General features: G+C 35.6%; 4 protein-coding genes across 4 annotated transcripts; all 4 read right to left on the bottom strand.

Moving 5' to 3' along the window:
- Positions 1-3154: 3154 nt before the first annotated feature.
- LOC142612760 (protein PHOSPHATE-INDUCED 1-like) lies at positions 3155-4394 on the bottom strand. The gene has a single exon (XM_075784911.1). The coding sequence runs from the start codon at positions 4252-4254 to the stop codon at positions 3298-3300; it is 957 nt and encodes a 318-aa protein (XP_075641026.1). The 5' UTR covers positions 4255-4394; the 3' UTR covers positions 3155-3297.
- Positions 4395-8638: 4244 nt separating this feature from the next.
- LOC142612931 (protein PHOSPHATE-INDUCED 1-like) lies at positions 8639-9835 on the bottom strand. Its single transcript, XM_075785104.1, has one exon. It carries the CDS (start codon positions 9741-9743, stop codon positions 8787-8789), a length of 957 nt encoding a protein of 318 aa, XP_075641219.1. The 5' UTR covers positions 9744-9835; the 3' UTR covers positions 8639-8786.
- A 4612-nt stretch (positions 9836-14447) lies between these two features.
- Positions 14448-15619, bottom strand: LOC142612858 (protein PHOSPHATE-INDUCED 1-like). Its single transcript, XM_075785030.1, has one exon. It carries the CDS (start codon positions 15518-15520, stop codon positions 14573-14575), a length of 948 nt encoding a protein of 315 aa, XP_075641145.1. The 5' UTR covers positions 15521-15619; the 3' UTR covers positions 14448-14572.
- Positions 15620-22564: 6945 nt separating this feature from the next.
- LOC142612747 (protein PHOSPHATE-INDUCED 1-like) lies at positions 22565-23731 on the bottom strand. Its single transcript, XM_075784899.1, has one exon. It carries the CDS (start codon positions 23635-23637, stop codon positions 22690-22692), a length of 948 nt encoding a protein of 315 aa, XP_075641014.1. The 5' UTR covers positions 23638-23731; the 3' UTR covers positions 22565-22689.
- Positions 23732-25363: the final 1632 nt, after the last annotated feature.

The following is a 25363-nucleotide window of genomic DNA, read 5'->3' as shown; positions in this document are numbered from 1 at the left end:
ACTGTAGCTCAGGGATGAATTTGCATATTTTTACACAACTTTAAATCCACTGATGTGAGTGTTTTTTTGCTCAAATTGTGTAAATTTTAACAGTTGAGACATTTTAGAAGAGTTTAGATGGACTGGTGTGGATGTTCTTAGATTGAACATTGTTTGTTGCCAATTTACTTTCTCGATAAACAAAAAACCAAATCAAAATCATTTTAGAGTTGGAAGAAATTTATAAGATGCTAATGGTTACAGGGGACCTTATTTTATTTTATTTTTATTTTGGGGTTAAGAAATACAGGGGACACTTACTATGGGATCTTGTATAGGGGTGGTGAAGGTTTAGGACTAATTTGATTATTCTGAAGTTGATTGGATTGAATTTTTAGATGATATGTGTATAGTGGCTATGTTTTTGCCTTTGATTTATGGCATTTGCTCATGGACTTCAAGTGTGTTACAAAACATAGTGGCGCAATCTTTAGATGATATGAAAAGTACAAGTGACCATTTTTTTTCTCTGTTAATTTAGGCATTTGCTCGTGGACTTCAATGAAACAAAACATAGTGGCGCAATCTTTAGATGATAAGAAAATTACAATTGACAACTGGCTATGCTTTTTTGCTCTTCATTATGGCATTTGCTGAAAGGAAAAATAGCGACAAAATGTACAGATAAAGCAACTTCGCAAGCGGTATCGGAATGGCTAAGAAAGATTTTTAAAGATCAATGGGAAAAGAGACTAGCACCTAGTTGATATAATTATTAATTACCAAGACACTTACAAAGGAAAGATTCTGTAATCTAAGCCAACTTATTGCAGTTGTAAAGAAAATGAATTTAGGGGAAATGTTGGAGAATAAACTGCATTTTCGAGTATTCATTGAATTCCTTATATGTTTTTATCATCTATGTACATTTCCAGGTTGTAATTATGCTTTGGTGTCTGATTGTGTCTAAATAGAGAAGTATTATGTGCAAGTCTTTTCAATTTTCTAGAAATAGTTCTAGAATTATCCAATGAGAATGAAAATATATGTTCTGCATATGCTGGATGTGTAAATCTCATGAAATTAGCTATGCAATTGCTTCTTTATTTTTACCTTTTACAGTAATGTTCATGAGCAAGGCCACTTGACCAAAAGGTTTTTCCCTCTCTTAACAATCAGTAGGAGAACTCCAACCCAGGTTCCTCTCTATAGTAGAACTTAATGATTCCATTGAACTATAAGAGCATCCACAATGGCTCATGCCACCCTATCCTATTTTACCATCTTAAAAAGCCACTTTATCAATTATACAATACCATTTTACAATACACACAGTATCCCAACTTTTATTTTACTACACTACACATTAAAATAATATAAAAACGCACTTCTCTCTTTGATCTCTATTTCTCTTCCTCTATCAACTACCCACCACCACTGTCCAGCTTCTCAGTCACACCATCCACCTCCGCTGAGCAAAATCCAGCCAAAATCAAAATCTAAAATCCATAACAAATCACTTGCCGATCTCCGATCCAAATCAAAATCAAAATTCAAAATCCAAAATCAAACCCATCTGTTCTCACCAAACCCAAACTCATCTGTTTTCACTGGCAGCAATGGCGAGAGAGAGAGGGTCGCCCATCGCCATCTCTATTCATCCCAAACTCATATATTCTCACCAACTCTTCCTCATTATCATCATCATCTTCACCGAAACCCACTACCAAACAAACCCAGCAAACGCCAAAACCCACCATCAAACCCATCAGAACAAATCTCCCAACCCATCAGAAAAAATCACAACCAACGGACCTAAATCCAACCACCCAAACGCCAACCCAAACACCACCCAAATGCCACCTAAATCCGACCCAAACGCTGGAAACCCATGAACAAACCCACACCGGAAACCCATGAACAAACTCACGACCTCCACGCCTCCACGCTGTTGCCTCCATGCCGTTGAAGAAGAGAGAGTAGAAAGAAAGAGAGAAAGATAATGAGAAAGGAGAGAGAAGACCAAATAGATTAAAAAACAATTTTTGTTTATATCATTGTGCTACAGTAATCGCACGTAGCACAATTGTATAAATTTTTTTTTTGCAATAATTACATTTTACATCTTCTAATAGAGTGGGCCTTTTGGGCTTGAATGGTATAATGGGCTTAGATATGGCATTTTCCCTATGGCCTGCTGATGTTCTAAGAGCATTCTCAACAGATGTTTAAAAAAAATGCCATTTTGATATACCAAATACCTATTTTATCATTTTAACACATTATTTTACAACATCTCATTTATCAGATGTTTTATCTTTTAATTCTATACATTAAAATAATATTTACTACACATTAAACTAAAATATTAACTCCTCCCTGTTGTTATCACCACCATCATCATCATTATTATCAACAACAACAACAACCACCACCATTACCACAACAATAGCCATAGCCACCACCGGTATAAACCTACATCTACCATCGGCACAAACTCACGCCTCTGTCGTCGTCGCTGAGGGAAGTTTTCACTTCTGGCCACCGTGTCCTTCACACTGGAGTTCCTCTTCGTTGCAAAGTGGGTCAGTGATCAGTGGCAAGATCGGCGTGGCGAGACGGCGATGAGAAAAAACGAGATCATCGGCATGGCCACACAGAGAGAGAGAGAGAGAGAGAACGAATTTAATAAGCTAAACAGTGTTTGACATATATCTTCATACCGTCTCAAAGATGAGACGATACCGTGCATATGTGATAAAATTTTGGCATTTGGAACATCTCATGATGTTCATATTTTGGAGTTTGGTATGTCAAATGTGCCATATTTTGACATTTGACACATTTGGCATGCTTGATGAGAGTGCTCTAAGGCCCCTAACAAACATATATATATATATATATATATATATATATATATTGGTTTTTTTTTGTTGAAAACTTTACTTTATTATTATTTTTCTTTTTAATCTACCTTATAGTAATGCTAATACACAATTTTTCACAACATTTTTACAGTTGCGAAAGTGATTAACTACGTGTAGTGCACACAACAATTTTCATAAATCCACTGTATTTTTTCCAACTTATTAATTTTGTTGTATCAATGCTATTTACTTAGCTCTTTTTTAATGGTGAACTTCAATAAATTAAAAGAATCACAAGCTTACGAATAAATTATAAAAGAATATTGGAATTTCATAATCTGACCGTAATACAAATGAATCAATAAATCAAAGAATTTATCTATCTCTTGATTCTATTGTCTAAGACATTTTTTGAATACAATAACGTGTAGGCACGTTTCATAATCATCCCTCAGACCAGAGTTGAACAAGATTTGGTAGATGGGTCAAAGAGAGCTGGAAGCAAGTATTTCCTTCCATTGCCACCATTTGCATTATAGCTAGCACCTGTGGTGGGGTCAACCAACAGGTCCCCAGCATAACCAGGGTATGCCCCCTTGCCATAAACACCGGGACAAGCTGATGCAGCCTCTAATGGCGCATCCTTTGGTCCTTGAAAGTAGCCATTTCCAAATGGGTTAGTAGTTGTACCAGCCAAGAGACTAGCTAGGTTGATGACCATGCCGTCCAGACCCACATCGTTGTTGGGAGCAACAAGGGGAGGGCTCTGGGGTCCATATATGGGCTGGTGAAATGGCCAAGCGCATTGACCTGGGCATTGGGTCTCCGAGTTTCCAACCCAAATGTAAGCAAATTTGTAGCTTTTGCCTTGAACAGATGCAACTTTTGAAGATCCATGGGTTCCACATCTGCTCATACAGAAGCCTTCAACTGCCACATCAGCTGATGTTAGAACCACGTTAATGGCATTTTTATGGGCACCCTTTGATGCCAACTGTTCTATTTGCATATTTGAGAGTGATTTGCCTAAGGAGTAAGTCTCATCCATGATCTGAGTACCCATTGAGAGTAGAAGAGTGGAGGGCTTCTTTGAGTTGCTGAGGTGGTAGTATTTCTCGGTGGTTTTCCACCAGGTGGCAACAGAGGGTTGATATTTTGTGGGCGTGGAAGTAGAAAGAGAGGCAATGAAATCTGAGATAATAGCTCTTTGTGTGGGCTTGAATTTGCCATACCAGATGAGATTGATAGAGATTTTTCCAGTAAGAAGAGGGCCATTGTGGTATTGGAAGAGTAAAGGTTGTTGGGTTTCAGCTGACCCAGCAAGTCTCCTTGCTGCCAAGTTGAAATGGAAGAAAGAGATTAGTAGAACCAGCTGCAGTAATAGATGTGTGGAAACTAAAGAAGCCATGATGAATTTTAGAGGTGCAATCTCTGTAGAGGTGTTTACTGAGTACTAAAGAAGTTGAAGAACTGAGAAAGGAAGAAGCTAGACTATACTGCTGAGACCGGGTTGTGGAGAAGAAGAATTGTGAGTAGAAATACATATAGTGCTGCCCAAAAGTTTGGGTGAGAAACTACAAGGAAGGGATTGAATATTTGCAGGTGAGATGCCAGCGTGATAACGCGTTGTATTTTAATCAATATGTGTGCAACCTCTTTTTCTTGCCTCGCTTTCAAGTTACCGTCGAATCCGCTTTCAAGTCAATCTGGTAACAGGTGTAAGCCAGCTAAGGGGAATAGGGCAAACTTTAATATGAGGAAGGAATGGATTAAAAATGTCGTACGATGGTGCATGTTATTCTAGAAATATCAGGGGTGTTTGGTAGTAGTGTTTTGTAGTTTTTAAAAATGTGTGTAGTTAAAGAAGTGTGTGAAAATGTGTATAAAATTGTTTAAAATATAAAAATGTGAGTTTGAGTTAACTCACCAAACAAGACCCAAATGTCTTTTTACTTCATTCCTTTTTTTTTTTTTTTGGGATAAATTATATTTTTATAACGTGAGATTTCAAAAAGTAATAGATTAAACACTGAACATGATAGTAAACTTTAAATATAATGTAATTTCACCTAAATGTATTTGCTTTACTGCTTTAAGGATATCGGTTTATATACTATTTTTTGAGAAAATAATAATGTTTTTGACAATTTTTTATTATTATGTGTTTCATCAAACTTGCGTAAAACTTTTTAAATATAATTTATTAGTAATTATCCTAAGAACACTGGTTAAATATATACTCTGTTGTTATTGACATTTTAGTTACAGTAATTATAATTGTACTAACAAATTAATTTGATAGGTTTGGTGTGTGCATCTTTGGTTGGTGGATTCATTTGAAATCTGGGGCTTGCCCTGTAATAAAGAAATCCAACCCTCCACTGTCTCCAGTGGATTTATTTGACTAAAGGATTGTTTAATGATGATAAAGTAAAAGCTGTATAATTCCGGCGTATATTAATATGAGAAATGATATGGCCACAATATTTTTACAATATTTTTATAACAAATTTTAAGTGGTAGGTTGTTACCAATTATTATTGTTGGGGTAAAAAAGTAATCTTAGTGTTAGGTTCAAATTTGAACCCATAATAACTAACCACCTGTGATTTGTTGTCAAAATATTATAAAAATATTGTAAATGTAGCATCTTCAATTAATATTTCTTGACTAGCATAATGGTAAATGGAAGATCTGTTCTTGGTTTTGGAGAATTCGAGTAAAATAAATAGTAATTTGATATAGTAAAAGACTTTCATTAAAGCTTGCTCTAAACAAATTTAATTTCTTAAAGCACTCCACTTTTTCCTTCTATGATAGTTTACTAAAATAGCATTTTATATATTTTTTTGGCTATGGCGTATGTGTTTACAACTGTTATTTATTGTATGTCAGTCTGCAATGACATAAATTGCAACAACAAAGTCTAGAGTGACAATTTTCTCAAAAAAAAAAAAAAAAAAAAGTCTAGAGTGACAAAAATTTTCAAAACCACCGAGGTGGTGAGCTGTAAATGGTATGCAATGAAGTATTGTCATACTGACATTATACTTTTGAACCAGAACTAATAAGAAACTTGAAAACTTAACAGGTGTAAAATTATGGTGAAAATTAGTGTATATGTAGCATTCCTCATTTGCAAAACATATGAGATTTTAATACAAAGATAAAAATTCTCAATCCAATTTGTTTTGTTTCATTTTATACTCCACCATTTATGATATTTCATGTGTCTGTTTTTTCTCTTCATTTTCAACTATGATTTTTTATTTATTAGAAGAATATAATAAGTACTTAGTAAGTTGTGATTAGTAGAATATAAAGTAGAATACTAAAAATGAGATAAAAGATTTATATTCATAATCCAGCTACAAATGCTCTTACCAAGACTCAGACAAAAGACAATTTCAGTAATCTAAGGTTGCATTTGTTTTAGGCTGCGTTTGGTTGGGTGTAAAATATTTTCCGGGTGTAAAATAATTTCAGCTGAAAATATTTTCTAGAAAAGAAAATATTTTTAGGTGTTTGGTAGTATTTTAAAAAATACTTTAGAAAATATTTTCAGGTGTTTGGTTGTGATGTTGAAAATATTATAGAAGATACATTTTCTACTTGTTGCTCACATTTTCTCAACTTCCAAACAAATATCATTTCTCAATACAGAACAACAAAACCCAAAAAAAAAAAAAACTCATCATCAAATTTTCTCAATACAGAACAACAAAACGCAAATCTGGTCAGAGAAGAACGAAGAGAGATTTCTCAATATAGAACAACAAAACCCCAAAAAAAAAATCATCAAATCCGGTTAGAGAAGAACGAAGACAGAGAGAGAGAGAGGCGACTGGGTTTGACGTTGAGGCGAGATCACGCGGCGGAGGCGAAGACAAGCACGATCAGACCGGGTTCATCAGAGATCATGCGACGATGGCGATGGCGATGGCGAAGGCGAGATCGTGCCGACGTGGCGATGGCGAAGACGAGATTGCGCGGCGATGACGATGGAGAAGGCGAGATCGTGCGGTGATGGCGATGGCAAAGGCGCAATCTCGCTGGCACGGGTTGGGGCGCGATCTTGCCGGTGCAGGTTGGGGCGCGATCTCGCTCTCTCTACTCTCTCTTCGTGCTTTGTCTCTCTGGATTTTCTGGAAAATTTCTATTTGAAGGTAAAATAGAGATGGAAAATGTTTTATGGGTGGGGAGGGAGTATTTTACGGTCAATGTTACTAATTTTCCGTTTGACCAAGATTTCAGTTGTTGCCAAACACCCGCAAACGTGTAAAACATTTTCTGAAAGTGATTTTCTGTCGAACCAAACGCAGCCTTAGTGTAAAATATTTTCCGGGTGTAAAATAATTTCAAGTGAAAATATTTTCGGGAAAAGAAAATAATTTCTAGTGTTTGGTTGAATTTTAAAAATATATTAGAAAATAATTTCAAGTGTTTGGTAACATTTTGAAAATGCAAATTTTCTACTAGTTTCTCACATTTTCTCAGCATCCAAACAAATTTTATTATAGAAAATTTCAAAATATACACTTAACACAACCAAAATATACACTTTACACAACCAAAAATCAAAATAAAAACATTGAGGGAGAGGAAGAAAGAGTGAGATCAGAGGGAGAAAGAGTGACAGAGTGAGGGACAGGGAGATAGATCGAGAAAGAGAGAGATTAGAGTGGATGGAGGATGGCGGCGGCCAGATTAGGGGGGTTTGGGGGTGGAGTGGAATGGGCTGGTGGTTGGTGGTGGCTAGATCGGCGATGTTGAGCAAGAGGGAGAACAAGATCGGTGTGTTGAGAACGAGCTCGGTCTTGGGTGGATCGGTTTTGGGTGGTGATGATCTAGATGGTGGGGCCGATGAGCTTCCAGCGGCGACTATGGGTGCGATCTCGGTGGTGCTATAGGCGGCGCGATCTAGGCGGTGCTTCAGGCAGCGCGATCTCGCCGGTGCTGGGGTGCGACGAGACCGGTGCAATTTGGGGTTGGGGGCGGTGGTGCGATCTGGGGTTGCTTCTGGTGCTCGATCTTCTTGTTGTTTCTTTCTCTCTCTTCTATTTTCCTGGGTGGAAATCATTTGAAGATAAAATAAAACTTGAAATTCATTTCCGGCTTACTGGGGTTATTTTACAGTCAACGCGAAAATTGATTTCCGTTTGACCCAATAATCTATGCTTACCAAACAAACACATAGGCTGGTGTAAAATGATTTCCTGAAATCCTTTTCAGTCAAAACAAACGCAGCCTAAGAGAACTTATTGGAATCCTAACTCCCAAAGAAACTAGATTACGAGTGATTGTTAGAGAGTATGGCACTTTCCTTTATTATTTGAATTTGTTAAAAAAAAAAAATTATGTACTTCATCAACAAAGAATTCCTGGCTGGCCCCAAATTGGTGTCACTCCAAGCTTTGTGTGATTTTGTCATTATATTTCTTACAAAGTCAGTGTAGAAGTGTGACCACTGATTTATTGCATCATCGATTATAGAACTATCCAACGAGCCTATTAATATATGTTATATTGTTATGTGCTAGTGGATATATTTTTAGGCTTTTAGCTCATTCTACTACTAGATGAGCTTTGTTTTGCTACCACGAAAGAACCGTTCTCACTATAATATTGGGTTTTCCTTTGAAAGTTTGGATTCACTAAGGTTTTTTTGGATGGTATATCAATATATATAAAAGGACCACCAAGTTTAACTATTTAAGAATAGAATACTAGGGAATTTTGACGTTTTCTTTTATATGCTAAACATCAATAAATTAAATAAAAAGCACCACAAGTTTGAGCATACGATGTAAAAGAATTTAGAATTTTCATGATTTTACCATAATACAATAAATAAATGAATCAAAGAATTAACCTCTTTCTTGAGTCTACTATCTAATATACTGCACTATACATTAACGTGTGACGTTGCATGTTCATTGCTCAAACAAGAGTTGAACATGTATTGGTAGATGGGTCAAAGAGTGCTGGAACCAAGTATTTCCTTCCATTAGCACCATTTGCGTTATAGCTAGCTCCAGTCGCAGGGTCCACCAACAGGTTCCCAGCATAGCCAGGGTAAGCCCCTTTGCCATACACACCAGGACAAGCCGATGCAGCCTCTAATGGTGCGTCCTTTGGTCCTTGGAAATAGCCATTACCAAATGGGTTCGTAGTTGTACCAGCCAACAGGCTAGCCAGGTTGATGACCATACCGTCCAGACCCACATCATTGTTGGGTGCAACCAGAGGTGGGCTCTGGGGTCCATAGATGGGCTGGTGGAAAGGCCACGCGCATTGTCCTGGGCATTGGGTCTCCGAGTTTCCAACCCAAACGTAAGCAAATTTGTAGCTTTTGCCTTGAACGGATGCCCCATTTGCAGATCCATGAGTCCCACATTTGCTCATACAAAAACCTTCAACTGCCACGTCATCTGATGTCAGAACCACGTTGATGGCATTTGCCTGGGCACCCTTTGATGCCAACTCTTCTATTTGTTGATTTGAGAGTGATTTGCCTAAGGCGTAAGTCTCATCAATGATCTGGGTACCCATTGAGAGTACAAGAGTGGAGGGCTTCTTTGAGTTGCTGAGTTGGTAGTATTTATCGGTGGTTTTCCACCAGGTGGCGACAGAGGGTTGAGCTTTTGTGGGTGTGGAGGTAGAAAGGGAGGCAATGAAATCTGAGACAATAGCTCGTTGTGAGGGCTTGAATTTGCCATACCAGATGAGATTGATGGAGATTTTTCCAGTAAGAAGAGGGCCATTGTGGTATTGAAAGAGTAAAGGTTGTTGGGTTTCAGCTGAATCAGCAAGTCTCCTTGCTGCCAAGTTGAAATGGAAGAGAGAGATTAGTATAACTAGCTGTAGTAGTAGGTGTGTGTAAACTAAAGAAGCCATGATGAATTTTAGAGGTGTTTAAGCAGTAAGTACCAAAGACTAGAACTATAGAAGTTGAGAACAAAGTGAGAAAGTCAGAAGCTGAGACTGAGAATACAATGGGGAGTTGGTATGGCAGGAATAATTGTTGGTAGATATATATAGTGCCCAAAAAGTGTAGGTGAGAAACCACACGGAAGGGGGTCAAGGGATTTGAATAGTGGCAGTGGGATGCCAGCATGATAATTGATTAACACGTTGTTTTTTAATTATTTTGTGTGCTTCCTCTGTTTTTTTGCCTCGCTTTCAAGTTTCAACCGAAACCCATAACATAACAGGTGTTAGCCAGCCATGGGACCGAATGCGAAATCACAAAATTTAGTACTTCTGGTCTAGACTTATATGAGGAAGGAATGAACTGAACGTCCTACGAATCGGCTCATGTTAATCCACATATAGACTAACGAAACTTTACCCTCTTTTTTTTTTTTTTTTTTATCCACTTTTTTACATTCATTTTTATGTTTTTAAGGTGAATATATTTTTTCCGGCTTTTTAAAATGTGATTATTTTCTCATCAATTAAAGGTATTTATCTATACTAATATTTAAGGGGTTTCTCCTATTTGGATTTCTCATTTTTTAGTTCAAAAATATTTCTACATTTTTATATTTAAGTAGAGACAAAATTGAAGGACAATTAAGTAAAAATACCACTCGAACTCTCACTAAAACATTGCCTAAAAAATAAGACCACTCTTTTGTTAATTTTCAAATTGCTATATCCACTTATAAATTAGATTCTCAAAATAAAAATTATATAAACAAAATAAAAACACTGAGTTTTTTTTTTTTTTTTTTTTCTAAAAAAAAGTATCACGCGTGTGATGAGGCTAGTGTAATATAATGTATGTAAAAGAGTGTATGATTATATTTTCCCTATGACATATATTGAACTTTTTTTCATTTTTTAATTTATTAAAGAAATCATATTTTAAACTTTGGGATTTTAAAAACCAGAAAATTGGGCTCGTTTGGTACATGTGTTTAAACACATGTTTTCAGTTTTTAAACAACATTACATGTATTTTCACATACTTTTTCACTCACACGTATTTTCAAAAAATACAAACAACGTAACTAAACATTACTAAAACAACGTTACCAAATACTCAACTCATATTAAAACTTAATTACAATTACATTGCAATTCCAAATATATATGCTTCACTGCTTCTTGGGGGTGAGATTATTAGTTAAGTGGTGAATTTGTTTACAAGTCATGTCTTGGACTTAATTATCAAATAATGTTTACATTTACAGGCACACAAAGGCTTTAATTTTGCAATTGCTGATCTGGATTATCTTAGTTTTGCATTAAAAGAGAGTTAATTATTTTATTTAATTTCCACTGCACGATTTCTTGGTTTTTTGGTTACACCAAAAAGAATTGGAACAAACTACCTTGATCGGTTTGGTGTATGCATTTTTGGTTCGTGGATTCAATTGAATTTGGGTTTTCCCACTTAAAGAAATCCATCTCTGCAGTGGATCTTATTTAACTAAAGGATTCTTTAATGATGGTAAAGCTTTGTAATTCCGGGATATATTACATAACAAGCATAGTGGTGAATGGAAGATCCGTTCTTGGTTTTGGAGCATTAGAGCAAAAAAATTGTAATTTGACACAGTAAAGAACTTTCATCAAAGCTTGCTCTAAAAAAATTTAATTCAGACCACTCCACTTGTTTCCTCGATGCATGGTTCATTAAAATAATGAAATGTGTTTTTGATTGTCATTTATTATTAGTTTGTCATTGTATAAATTTGCATAACATATGAGATGGTTATTCAGATGCTAATGCTCTTACTATGACACTTAATATATATATATATATATATATATATATATATATATATATATATATATATATATATATATATATATATATTTATTTATTCATTATTTTGGATATAGATAGTTAAAAGTGGGAGATTTGAACTTTCAATGTAAGTGTTAATTGAGCTACAAGGTTTTTGGTAATTGGTTACAAAAGAATAATTCAATAATCTAAGAACACTTATTTAAGTCCAAAATAAATTGGTTAAAGGCCTAGTGATGGTTTTAGAGAGTAACGCTCTTTCCTTTGTTCATTGAATTTGTTAAAATTTGTAGTATGTAAGTGTTAGATCCTTTTAATTATTCAATTATACCTGACTATTTCTAAAAAAAAAAAAATGATATGTCTACAACATTTTTACAATATTTTTACAATAAATCCTAAGTGGCAGGTTGTTACTGGTTGTTATTGTTGAGGTAAAAAAGTAATCTTAGTGTTAGGTTCAAATTTGAACCATTAATAACTAATCACCTATATGATTTGTTGTGAAAATATTGTGGAAGTAGCACCTTAAAAAAAAAAAAAAAGTAGAAAATCAATTTAAGTTTTTACAAATGGCCATAATAGAATCACAATCGTACTTTTTAGCAATAGTTGCGCACCATTATGGTGCCATATTAATGGTGGATGCACAATTTGAGATATTTAGATGAACCTCCTCCAAACACGCTCTACAATCCACACTGTTGGATATGGCAGAGATTATATGGTTAACAGCCAGATTGCTGTATGAACATATATATGATACTCCACATGTGAAGGTATGAGAAAATTCTAAAAACATTGTATGCAACATAGACTACCCCTATGAATGCTAACTTAAGCATTAAAGTATCTTTGGTTTTCACCAATTCGTTGTCTCTCCAAACTTTGTGTGATTTTGTTACCCTACAGTTCTTCCAAAGCTTGTGTAGATCACTGATTTATTGCATCACTAGTTTTGTGAGCGTCCAATGAGCTATAAATATATGCTATGTGATACAAGGTATTCTTGACTCATTTTACTGCTAGATGGACTTCATTGGGCATCATTATTTTCGTATTGTATTATCAAGCTCAACAGAATCAACTCAAACAAAGTTTTTTTCAAAAATAAAAAAACTCAAAACAAGACCAATCATAATTTCATCTCATTGTTCTAAACCACTATAATTAAGACTGTCCATGGGTCGGTCCGGGTTGGTCTAGGTTGGTTTTGTCCTAAACCCAAACTCGAGCTACTCAGGTCAGATGGAATAGAATAGACCTGCAACTAACCACCACGGGTCAAGTCAGCTAGGCTCGGGGGAGCGAGCTGTTAATTTGGTCGAGTTCGATGATGAGCGACAGCGGGCGGTGGAGGAGAAGATCTATCTTTGTTGATTGGAGTTGAAAGGTTGATAGGGATCTAATGAAATATTGCCGGATTTGAGCAAATCTAAGTGAAGGAGGAGAGTAGATCTTGGCCGGATTTGAGTGAATTTGAGCAATTACCACCGAATCTGAGTGAAGGAAGACCAAGTGTGGCCGGATCAGAATTGAGGAAGGCAAGATCGTCGCCAATTCTAGGTAATTTTGGCCTTTTTTTAGCGGGTGTCGGTTGGAACTAGTGGCTTCGGTTTTAGAGACAGAAACCCGCCACTTGACTTGTTGGAGTCGGGTTTAAGAGGGTTACGACCCGTCACCGTCTGCCAGAGGTGTCAGATTTGGCTGTGACAGGTCAGTTCCGGTCGGGTTGGTAGGTTTGGTCAAGTTTCCGGGTTGCATGGATAGCCCTAACTATGATATATATTGTGTTTGCCTTTGAATATTGAGTTAGAATTCGCAGTATATCAATATGTTAAAAATGACCATAAAGACCATCAACCTATTTTCTCCATACCTATCAAAGATATGAGAGCTCATTGTGATAGCATCCCTATTAGTTGATAACTCCCTCCCATTGGCTTTTTCAACCTAAACACAGATGGTTCTGTATGTGGAAATCCTAGAATAGCCAATGCTGGTGGGCTATTAGGGCTAGCATGAGCTCTTGGATTAGGAGTTTTTATAGAAGTATTGGCCACAACCACTCCATGGATACTGAACTCTGTGGTCTTCGTAATGGTTTGGACTTGGTTTGAGATCTTAACATCAAAAAGCTCTACATTGAGGTTAATGCAAAAGTAGTGGTTACCCTTTGAATATTAAATTAGAATTCACTGTATATCAATATGTTAAAAATGACCATAAAGACCATCAACCTATTTTTCTCCTTACCTATCAAAGATATGAGAGTTCACTGTGATAGCATGATCAATCGTAAATTCATAACCCTGTTCTAAACGACTATAATATATATTGGGTTTGCCTTGGCATATTGAGTTACAATTCACTATGGTCTATTTGGAGGCCAAAATGAACATTTATTCATTTTGCCAAAACTTTTTAGCAAAATGTCATTGTTCTGAAACTATTTAGCAAAATACTCTTGTTTTAAATTTAATTTTCTAAAAATCGAGTGATGTGAAATCAAACTTTAAAAAAATAAATAAATGGAACTTGAGTTTCATGTAAAATTTCTCACATTGCTTGATTTTCATCAAATCGAGTGTTTCATTGAAACTCGATTTTCTAAAAATTGAGTTTCAAAGAAGGGGTATTTTGTTAGATAGTTTTAAAACATAGACATTTTGCTACATCTTTTGGGCAAAAGAGGTAAATGTCCATTTTAGCCCTTCTTGGACGGTATATCAATATATTAAACCGGCCACAATGTTTAAGCATAGGATAAAGGGCAATTTTATTTTTTCCTTTATATGGTAAAAAAAAAAAGAACAAAAAACCACAAGTTTGAGCACATGATATAATATAAAAAGATTTAGCTTTCTCATTATTTAACCATAATACAATAAATAAATGAATAAAAGAATTAATCTCTTTCCTGAGTCTACTGTCTAATATACTGCACTATACATTACATGCTCATTCTTCATACAAGAGTTGAACATGTTTGGGTAGATGGATCAAAGAGTGCTGGGACCAAGTATTTCCTTCCATTCGCACCATTTGCATTATAGCTAGCACCAGTCGCAGGGTCCACCAAAAGGTCCCCGGCATAACCAGGGTAAGCGCCCTTGCCATACACACCAGGACAAGTAGATGCAGCCTCTAATGGTGCGTCCTTTGGTCCTTGGAAGTAGCCATTTCCAAATGGGTTTGTAGTTGTACCAGCCAAGAGGCTAGCTAGGTTGATGACCATACCGTCCAAACCCACATCGTTGTTGGGTGCAACAAGAGGTGGGCTCTGGGGTCCATAGATGGGCTGGTGGAATGGCCACGCGCATTGGCCTGGGCATTGAGTCTTTGAATTGCCAACCCAAATGTAAGTAAATTTGTCTTGAACAGATGCACCCGTTAGAGATCCATGGGTTCCACACTTGCTCATACAAAAACCTTCAACTGCCACGTCATCTGATGTCAGAACCACGTTGATGGCATTTGCTTGGGCACCCTTTGATGCCAACTGTTCTATTTGCTGATTTGAGAGTGATTTGCCTAAGGAGTAAGTCGCATCAATGATCTGGGTACCCATTGAGAGTACAAGGGTGGAGGGGTTCTTTGAGTTGCCGAGTTGGTAGTATTTATCAGTGGTTTTCCACCAGGCTGCAACAGAGGGTTGAGCTTTTGTGGGTGTGGAGGTAGAAAGGGAGGCAATGAAATCTGAGACAATAGCTCTTTGTGAGGGTTTGAAGTTGCCATACCAGATGAGATTGATGGAGATTTTCCCACTAAGAAGAGGGCCATTGTGGTATTTAAAGAGCAAAGGTTGTTGGGTTTCGGCTGAGTCAGCAAGTCTCCTTGCTGCCAAGTTCAAATGGAAGAGAGAGATTAGTAGAACTAGCTGTAGTAATAGGTGTGTGTAAACTGAAGAAGCCATGATGGATTTTAGAGATGTTTACTAAGTACTAAAGATTAGAACTTTAGAAGTTGAGAAGAAATTGAGAAAGTAAAAGGAGCTGAGAATACAAAGTGGAACTGGGATAGTAGAGAAGAAGAATTGTGGCTAGATATATATGGTGCCCAAAAAGTGTGGGTGAGAAACCACACGGAAGGGCGTCAAGGGATTTGAATAGTGGCAGTGAGATGCCAGCATGATAATTGACTAACGCGTCGTTTTTTAATGAATTTGTGTGCTTCCTCTGTTTTTTAGCCTCGCTTTCAAGTTTCAACCGAAACCGCTTTCAAGTCCATAATATAACAGGTGTTCGCCAGCCATGGGACCGAATGGGAAAGCACAAAATTTAGTACTTCTAGGATCTAGACTTACACGAGAAAGGAATGAACTGAACGTCCTACGAATCGGCTCATGTTAATCCACATATAGGATATAGTCTCATGATACTTTACCCTCTTTTTTCTATATCCATTTTTTTACATTCTTTTTTATGTTTTTAAGGTTTATATATTTTTTCCGATTGTTTAAATTGTGATTATTTTCTCATCAATTAAAGATATTTATCTATACTACTATTTAAGAGGCTTCCTCTATTTGGATTCTTTATTTTTTAGTTCAAAAATGCCTATACAGTTTATGTTTAAATAGAGACAAAACTAAAGGACAATTCGGTAAAAATGCAACTCTAACTCCAACTAAAATATTGTCTAAAAAATAAGACCACTCTCCTATTAATTTTAAAATTGATTTATTCACTTATAAATTAGATTTTTAAAATAAAAATTAAATATATAAAATAATTAAATACAGTTTTTTTTTTTTTTACAAAATAGGACCACTAAAAAAAAAAGCCTCATCGTATGCGCGAAGCGCGTGTGATGAGGCTAGTCTATACTACTATTTTATGGGCTTTCCCTACTTAGATTCCTCATTTTTTAGTTCAAAAATGCCCCTACAGTTTTATGTTAAAGTAGAGATAAAACTAAAGGACAATCCGGTAAAAATACAACTCTAACTCCCACTACAACATTGCCTAAAAAATAGGATCACTCTCCTATTAATTTTTAAATTTATTTATTCACTTATAAATTAGATTTTTTAAATAAAAATTATATATATAAACTAATTAAATACACTTTTTTTTTCTACAAAATAAGACCACTAAAAAGAGCCTTATTGCACGTGTGAAATGCGTGCGACGAAGTTAGTGTAATATAATGCATGTAAAGGAGTGTATGATTATATTTTTCCCATGATATATATTTAACTTTTTTTTCCTTTTTATTTATTTATTTAAGAAATCATATTTTAAACTTTGGGATTTCAAAAACCAGAAAATTAAATGCTCAACTCATATTAAAACTTAATTACAATTACATTGCAATTCCAAATGCATATGCTTCACTGCTTCTTAGGGGTGAGATTATTAGTTAAGTGGTGAATTTGTTGCAAGTCATGTCTTGGACTTAATTATCAAATAATGTTTTCATATACAGGCACACAAAGGCTTTAATTTTGCAATTGCTAATCTGGATTATCTTAGTTTTGCATTAAAAGAGAGTTGCTTTATTATTTTGTTTAATTTCCACTTCACGATTTCTTGGTTTTTCGATTACACCGAAAAGAATTGGAACAAACTACCTTGATCGGTTTGGTGTGTGCATTTTTGGTTCGTGGATTCAATTGAATATAATTTGGGTTTTCCCACTTAAAGAAATCCATCTCTGCAGTGGATCTTATTTAACTAAAGTAGGGTTGTCCACGGGTCGGGTCGGGTCGGTTTTCGACCCAACCCAGACTCGACCCACCGGCGGCAGGTGGAGGGCAGAGCAACCCAAAACCGACCGCTGGAAAAATCGGTCAGTTTGGTTTCGGGTGATGGTGAATGTCAGTTGGGTCGGATCGGTTGCCAGAATTAAAAAAGGAGTCGAAATCTGCAAAAAAATCGTCGTTGGAATCTGGAATTTTTGCCGGAAACTGTAAAACCCCACCAGAAACTTCAAAAAATTTTCCGGGAACTGGAAAAATATCGCTGGAACCTGGAAAACATTGCCGAAAATTGGATTTTTTCTGAAATTTGCATTTTTTTCACTAGAAATTGTTGAAATTTGGCCGGATCTGGCTAAATTCCACCGGATCTAGCCATATCTGGTCGAGATCTCGCCGGATCTGGCTTGTTTTTGCAGGATTTGGTAGGATTTTTTTATAGCTTCGGTCGGGTTCGAGTTGCTCGGGTTTTGGAGATGCAAACCCGCCACTTAACCCACCTTCATCGGTTTTTAAGAACGGTAACCCGCCGCTGATCGACTGGACCTTCGGTTTGGGTTGGAATTGGGTCGGCGTCGAGCAGTTTGGCCGGGTTGTCGAGCGGCAGGCGGGTCTGGACAGCCCTAAACTAAAGGATTCTTTAATTTCGGGATATATTACATAACAAGCATAGTGGTGAATGGAAGATCCGTTCTTGGTTTTGGAGCATTAGAGCTAAGAAATTGTCATTTGACACAGTAAAGAACTTTCATCAAAGCTTGCACTAAAAAAATTTAGTTTTGTAGACCACTCATCTCGCCTTTTTTAGTGCTACAAATATATGCTATGTGATACAGGATATTCTTGACTCATTTTACTGCTACATGGACTTCATTGGGCTTCAATATTTTCGTATTGTAATCTTAAGCTCAACAAAATCATCTCAAACAAAGTTTTTTTTTAAATAAAAAAAAAAAAAAAAAAACTCAAAACAAGACCAATCATAATTTCCTAAATCACTATAATTAAGACTGTCTATAGGTTAGTCTGGGTCAGTTTTGGCCTCAATTGGGACTCGACCCGCTCATGTCGGGTGGAATAGAATAGACTTGCAACCAACCACCACGGGTCGAGTTGGCTGGGCTTGGGGGAGTGAGCGGTTGGTTTGGTCGAGTTCGATGATGAGCTCGATTTGAGTTGAAAGGCCGACTGTATCTAATGGAATATCGCCGGATTTGAGCAATTCTAAGTGAAGGAAGAGAGTAGATCTTGGTGATGTACATGAAATATATACAATAACGTACTCACATATCTACATATTTAGCCTTACTTTTATGTTATTTTATTACTGATTATATAATATCTTTGTGTTGTAGGTAACAAGAGCTTTACATGCAAAGTGGGGCTAAGCCAATTGAATCAAGCCAACTTTCATCCAGCTAGGCATGAATTCAAGAGAAGACCAACCCAATTAAATTCAAGTCCAAGTGGAGCAAGGAATCAAAGGAAATTTGCACCAAATCCAAGTCTAATTCGGATTAGGATTCCAGTCTGCACATTAGTAGTATTTTTGGCATAAATTTCGGCTCAGATATCCAATCGAGATGATTCAAGTTGGGCTAGAAAGTTAGTTAACTTAAAGGGCTACAACTTTGTAGTTTACCAAACGTCCAAATTCTGACGTTAAATGGGCCAAAATCGTTAGTTAAGTGAAGCCTAAAAATCTGGGATTTTCTCCAAACGGGAATATGATTCCTTGACCTATTTAAAGACTCTTTAGGGAAAAAAGAAAAAGACCTGAGTGGAAAAGGGGGTGCCGCATAGAAGAACTTGTTTTGGGAGTCATTATGAAGAGGAGGATCTGAGGACAAAGGCGAGATTTTCATGTTGATCAACCAATTCAGATGAAAAACATAAGTTTTATTTGTTTTCTTTTCAATTTTATTATTAACTAAATTTATTTTCTAGAGCGTTGATGTAGTCTAGCAATGAACACACAATTTTTATTCTGAGTTATTTTATTTTTAATATTTCCATGATTGAGTGTTTAATTCTTATTCTTAATGCTTACTATTTTTTGTTACGAATTATTGTTTGATCAATTGAATTACAATGAGACCGAGAGGTGATTTGTTATTTTAGTTCTAGAATTAAACATCATTAGTTGAGCGAAAGTAAAGATGCTTTACCGCTATTAGTGTGATTTTTCAGAAAATTCAAAGTACGTAATGAGTCTCCAATTAATTAAATTCACATAGAGATATGGAATTGTTAGTTGAAGATATTTTTGATATTATTCGAGAGAAGATATTGAATACTTAAGGAATTTTTAATCATCAACGGGAGATTATTAGAATTTAATAATTAGAAAGAATAAATTGTGTGGGATTTGTTAGGTGAAATCAATCGCTCTAGATCCATTCTTATCATATTTTTTACACCTTTAGAATTTGGCATTTTGTTAATCTTTTATTTGTACATTTATTTTTATTAAATAGTTTAATTTAATTTAGATAGTAGAATGTTCCATTTATTTTCGATTTTCCAAATAGTAATTAATTTAGTGAATTTCAGTATTCAATAACATAGTTCATCCTTGTGGGTTCGACATTCATTTTCTAAAAACACTTTACTACTTGTTACGATTTTGTGCGCTTGCAGATTATTTTACGCGAACACTTGGCGTCGAATTTGAGTGAATGTGAGCAAATACCACCGGATCTGAGTGAAGGAAGACCAAGTGTGGCCGGATTGGAGCTAAGGAAGGCAAGATCATTGCTAGATCTAGGTAATTTTGGCCTTCTTTTTTGCAGTTGTCAGTTGGAACGGGTGGCTTGGGTTTTAGAGACTGAAACTCGCCACTCGATTTGCTGGAGTTAGGTTTAAGATGGTTAAGACCCGTCACCATCCGTTGGAGGTGTCGGATTCGTCTGTGATGGGTTAGTTCCGATCGGGTTGGTCGGTTTGGCCGGGTCTTCAGGTTGCTTGGATAGCCCTAACTATAATATATATTGTGTTTGCCTTTGAATATTGAGTTAGAATTCATTGTATATCAATATATTAAAAATGACCATAAATACAATCAACCTCTTTTTCTCCTTACCTATCAAAGATATGAGAGCTCAATGTGATAGAATCCCCATTAGTTGATAACTCCCTCCCATTGGCTCCTTCAAACACAAATGGTTTTGTATGTGGCAATCCTAGTATAGCCAATGTTGGTGGGCTATTAGGGCTAGCATGGGCTCTTGGATTAGGAGTTTTTCTAGAAGTATTGGCCACAACCACTCCATGGTTGTTGAACTCTATGGTCTTCGTAATGGTTTGGACTTGGTTTGAGATTTTAACATTAGAAAGCTCTACAAAAGTAGTGGTTACCCTTCTCACCTCCCATGGTTATTCTTCATCTGATTCATATCACCATATAGTACTTTGATCTTTAATTGCAAGGTCCCTCTTTTGGCTTTTTGAGGAGAATTAGATCCACCACACCTACCGCGAAAAAAAAAAAAAAAATCAATACACAAACCTTTAAATTTTTTTGACATATTATATTTTATTATGAGAATAAATCCTACTATTTCTGATTATGAGGTTTATGCGCTTGAAAAAATATTCACGAGTATCTGGTATCTCCCACTCAAAAAAAAAAAAAAAAAAAACCCAAGAAATGAACCAAAATTTCCAATTGCTTTATATATATATATAACTGAAACCTCTGAAGCACTCATAATTTTCCACGTCAGCACAATATTTAAATAAAATTATCATTTTATAAAAATGATAATTTTAAAAATTATTTTTTTTAAACAAACTTAACAAGGAGTAATCTCTAACAAGTTTAACTTAAACTCAAACTCAAATGTTAATAATCTAACTCTAAATTTGCAAGGTTTCATTTAAAAATTAATTTATTTTCTTAAAATTTACAAACCAATTTCTTTTTAAAGGAGAAAACACCCAATTGTAAACACTCGATGGTTCTCAAACTATTTGTAGCCGCCTCCTTTCTTTTTGAAACCCTATGTTATTTTGTTTTTTCTTTCACGGAGATTGCCTCTATGTCATAATAGCACCATAGGAACCTACAGAGAACATCTCATGGGCGGACAAATCATCGAAGATGCTAAGAAGCCTAAGATGGTTACAACAGGTTTGGGTGAATGTAGTTCTCTTCACGTAAAGCGATAAGCTAATATAACAAGCAGGTTTGCAGCAAACCTTTATTTATTTATTTATTTATTTATTTTTAAGCTTAGACCGTTAAAATTTATAACTTATTGCTTCATAGGTTAATGTACTTTTTTCTTTTTTTTTTTTATATTTCTCTTTTGAATAGTTATATATATATTTGAATTGTTTCAATAATTTATTCTTTAATTATATATCTTTTTTTGGCATTTTGGAAGTTTTAACATCTAAATTTATGTTGGTTTTTGTAATATTTGAACATATTTAGCAGATTTTAATAATTATACTATGCATTATTCTTTTGAAGGTAATCAATTTTTCTTTTATATTTCTCTATTGTGTAATCATATATATTTTGTTTTGTTTCAAAAATTTATAGAAAGTAAATCTTATTATTCTTTAATATTTTTTGGTCTTTCAAAAGTTTTAACTTCTGAATTATTCTTTTAATGGTAACACATCTTTTTTTTTTAATTATATATTTCTCTATTGTGTAATCACACACACACACACACGTGTGTGTGTGTATTTCATCTATAATTTGTAGACTCTGAATCCTTTTATTCCTTTCAATGGTTATAGCCATAGATTATTCTTTTGAATATAACTCATCTTTCTCTTATAACTCATCTTTCTCTTATATTGGCTTCTTCATCAAATTGTAATACGAATTGAAGTCATACAAGAATAAATCATGCAATAGTATAGTTTTTTAATCAATTTAAGATTTTATTAAATTATTTTAGTCTACCTCACAAATGGGTCATGCATAGCACATGTTAGCGACTAGTTACTTTGTATTCTCGAGCTTCACAGAATAAACTCACACAAAGTTTTTTTTTTTTTAATCTTAAAATAACTCAAAACCTGATCAATCATAAATTCATAACCCTATTCTAAACGACTATAATCTAGATTGGGTTTGCCTTGGCTTATTGAGTTACAATTCATTATGGTCTATTTGGATGGTATATCAATAGATTAAAAGGACAACAATGTTTAAGCATAGGATAAAGGGCAATTTTGCCTTTTCCTTTATATGGTTTAAAAAAGAAAAGAACAAAAAACCACAAGTTTGAGCATATGATATAATATAAAAAGATTTAGCTTTCTTATTATTTAACTATAATACAATAAATAAATGAATAAAAGAATTAATCTCTTTCTTGAGTCCACTGTCTAATGTACAGCACTATACATTACATGCTCATTCCTCATACAAGAGTTGAACATGTTTGGCTAGATGGGTCAAAGAGTGCTGGGACCAAGTATTTCCTTCCATTAGCACCATTTGCATTATAGCTAGCACCAGTCGCAGGGTCCACCAAAAGGTCCCCAGCATAACCAAAGTAAGCCCCCTTGCCGTACACACCAGGACAAGCAGATGCAGCCTCTAATGGTGCGTCCTTTGGTCCTTGGAAGTAGCCATTTCCAAATGGGTTCGTAGTTGTACCAGCCAAGAGGCTAGCCAGGTTGATGACCATGCCGTCCAGACCCACATCGTTGTTGGGTGCAACCAGGGGTGCGCTCTGGGGTCCATAGATGGGCTGGTGGAATGGCCACGCGCATTGGCCTGGGCATTGAGTCTCCGAATTGCCAACCCAAATGTAAGTAAATTTGTCTTGAACAAATGCACCCGTTAGAGATCCATGGGTTCCACACTTGCTCATACAAAAACCTTCAACTGCCACGTCATATGATGTCAGAACCACGTTGATGGCATTTGCTTGGGCACCCTTTGATGCCAACTGTTCTATTTGCTGATTTGAGAGTGATTTGCCTAAGGAGTAAGTCTCATCAATGATCTGGGTACCCATTGAAAGTAGAAGAGTGGAGGGGTTCTTTGAGTTGCTGAGTTGGTAGTATTTATCAGTGGTTTTCCACCAGGTGGCAACAGAGGGTTGAGCTTTTGTGGGTGTGGCGGTAGAAAGGGAGGCAATGAAATCTGAGACAATAGCTCTTTGTGAGGGTTTGAAGTTGCCATACCAGATGAGATTGATGGAGATTTTTCCAGTAAGAAGAGGGCCATTGTGGTATTGGAAGAGCAAAGGTTGTTGGGTTTCAGCCGAATCAGCAAGTCTCCTCGCTGCCAAGTTGAAGTGGAAGAGAGAGATTAGTAGAATTAGCTGTAGTAATAGGTGTGTGTAAACTAAAGAAGCCATGATGAATTTTAGAGGTGTTTACTAAGTACTAAAGATTAGAAGTTGAGAACAAATTGAGAAAGTAAAAGAAGCTGAGAATACAATGTGGAGTTGGGATTGTAGCGAAGAAGAATTGTGGGTAGATATATATAGTGCCCAAAAAGTGTGGGTGAGAAACCACGCGGAAGGGTGTCAAGGATTTGAGTAGTGGCAGTGAGATGCCAGCATGATAATTGATTTGCGCGTTGTTTCTTAATTAATTTGTGCGCGTCACTCACTGCGTTCTCTTTTTTTGGCCTCGCTTTCAAGTTTCAACCGAAACCGCTTTCAAGTCCATAACAATCATTCTCAAAAAAAATAAAAAAAAGTCCATAACATAACAGGTGTTAGCCAGCCATGGGACCGAATGGGAAAGCACAAAATTTAGTACTTCTAGTCTAGACTTATACGAGGAAGGAATGAACTGAACGTCCTACGAATCGGCTCATGTTAATCCACATATAGGATATAGTCTAATGATACTTTACCCTCTTTTTTTTATATCCATTTTTTTACATTCATTTTTATGTTTTTAAGGTGAATATATTTTTTTCCGATTTTTTAAATTGTGATTATTTTCTCATCAATTAAAGATATTTATTTAATATGATGCATGTAAAAGAGTATATGATTATATTTTCCCATGATATATATTTAACTTTTTTTCCTTTTTATTTATTTATTTATTTAAGAAATCTTATTTTAAACTTTGGGATTTCAAAAATCAGAAAATTAAATACTCAACTCATATTAAAACTTACTTACAATTACATCGCAATTCCAAATATATATGCTTCTCTACTTCTTGGGGGTGAGATTATTAGTTAAGGGGTTAATTTGTTTACAAGTCATGCCTTGGACTTAATTACACATACCTCACCCATTCTGAGTGTTTTGTTTTGGAGAGGATTTGGTTATGCCATTCTATGGTGGATGCAATTGGTGATAATTGCGGGATCTAAAAAGCTAGTGCTAACAAGGCTCGGTGAAGCCCGTTGGTAGCTGGGACTTGGAGGGTCTAAGTACAAAGAGTAGTTTGGGCTTAGAGGGTCTATATTGTAATCCTTGTTCTCCAACTTATTAACTAGTGGATTGATTTGGATTAAAGAGTTGGGGAGAGGTTTTTACACCGAGCACTTTGGTTTTCTTCTTCGATAACTCTTCGATGACACATCGCTATGTTAGCTTGTGTTTGCATCTCTCTTTTCTTATTCTTTGTGTTTTATACTTAATTGCTAATTATGTATGCCCATGCACTAGGTAGTAGTCTCGGTTAATTGCGCATTGATTACTCTTATTTCGCATCTAGTTGAGTATATTTAAAAGCAATTAAATTGTAATTTTAAAATTCGAGGTTTTACTTCTGAGTTTTCAATTTACAGTTCATGTTTTGTTTACATTTAGAAGTTAGTTGTGTATATTGTCTTGGATTTAACTCTCAAATAATGTTTCCATTCACAGGAACAGAAAAAGAAAGTCTTTAATTTTGCAATTGCTGATATAGATTTAAAAGAGAGATACTTTGTCATTTTGATTAGTTTCCACCACATGATTTCAAGAACAAACTACTTTGATCGGTTTTGTGTGTGCATTTCTACAATGGATCCTATTTAACTAAAGGTTTCTTTAATGATGGTAAAGCTGTGTAAATCTTGGATATATTACATAACTAGCATAGTGGTGAATGGAATATTCGTTCTTGGTTTTG

Source organism: Castanea sativa, chromosome 10, assembly GCF_040712315.1.
Source record: "Castanea sativa cultivar Marrone di Chiusa Pesio chromosome 10, ASM4071231v1".
Classification (NCBI taxonomy): Eukaryota; Viridiplantae; Streptophyta; class Magnoliopsida; order Fagales; family Fagaceae; genus Castanea; species Castanea sativa.
The sequence above is the reverse complement of the archived record's forward strand: the minus strand, read 5'-3'. Positions and strand labels throughout refer to the sequence as shown.

Coding starts and splice junctions, on each gene's coding strand:
- LOC142612858 (XM_075785030.1), bottom strand. CDS start 15,520: ATGGCTTCTTCAGTTTACACACACCTATTACTACAGCTAGTTCTACTA.
- LOC142612760 (XM_075784911.1), bottom strand. CDS start 4,254: ATGGCTTCTTTAGTTTCCACACATCTATTACTGCAGCTGGTTCTACTA.
- LOC142612931 (XM_075785104.1), bottom strand. CDS start 9,743: ATGGCTTCTTTAGTTTACACACACCTACTACTACAGCTAGTTATACTA.
- LOC142612747 (XM_075784899.1), bottom strand. CDS start 23,637: ATGGCTTCTTTAGTTTACACACACCTATTACTACAGCTAATTCTACTA.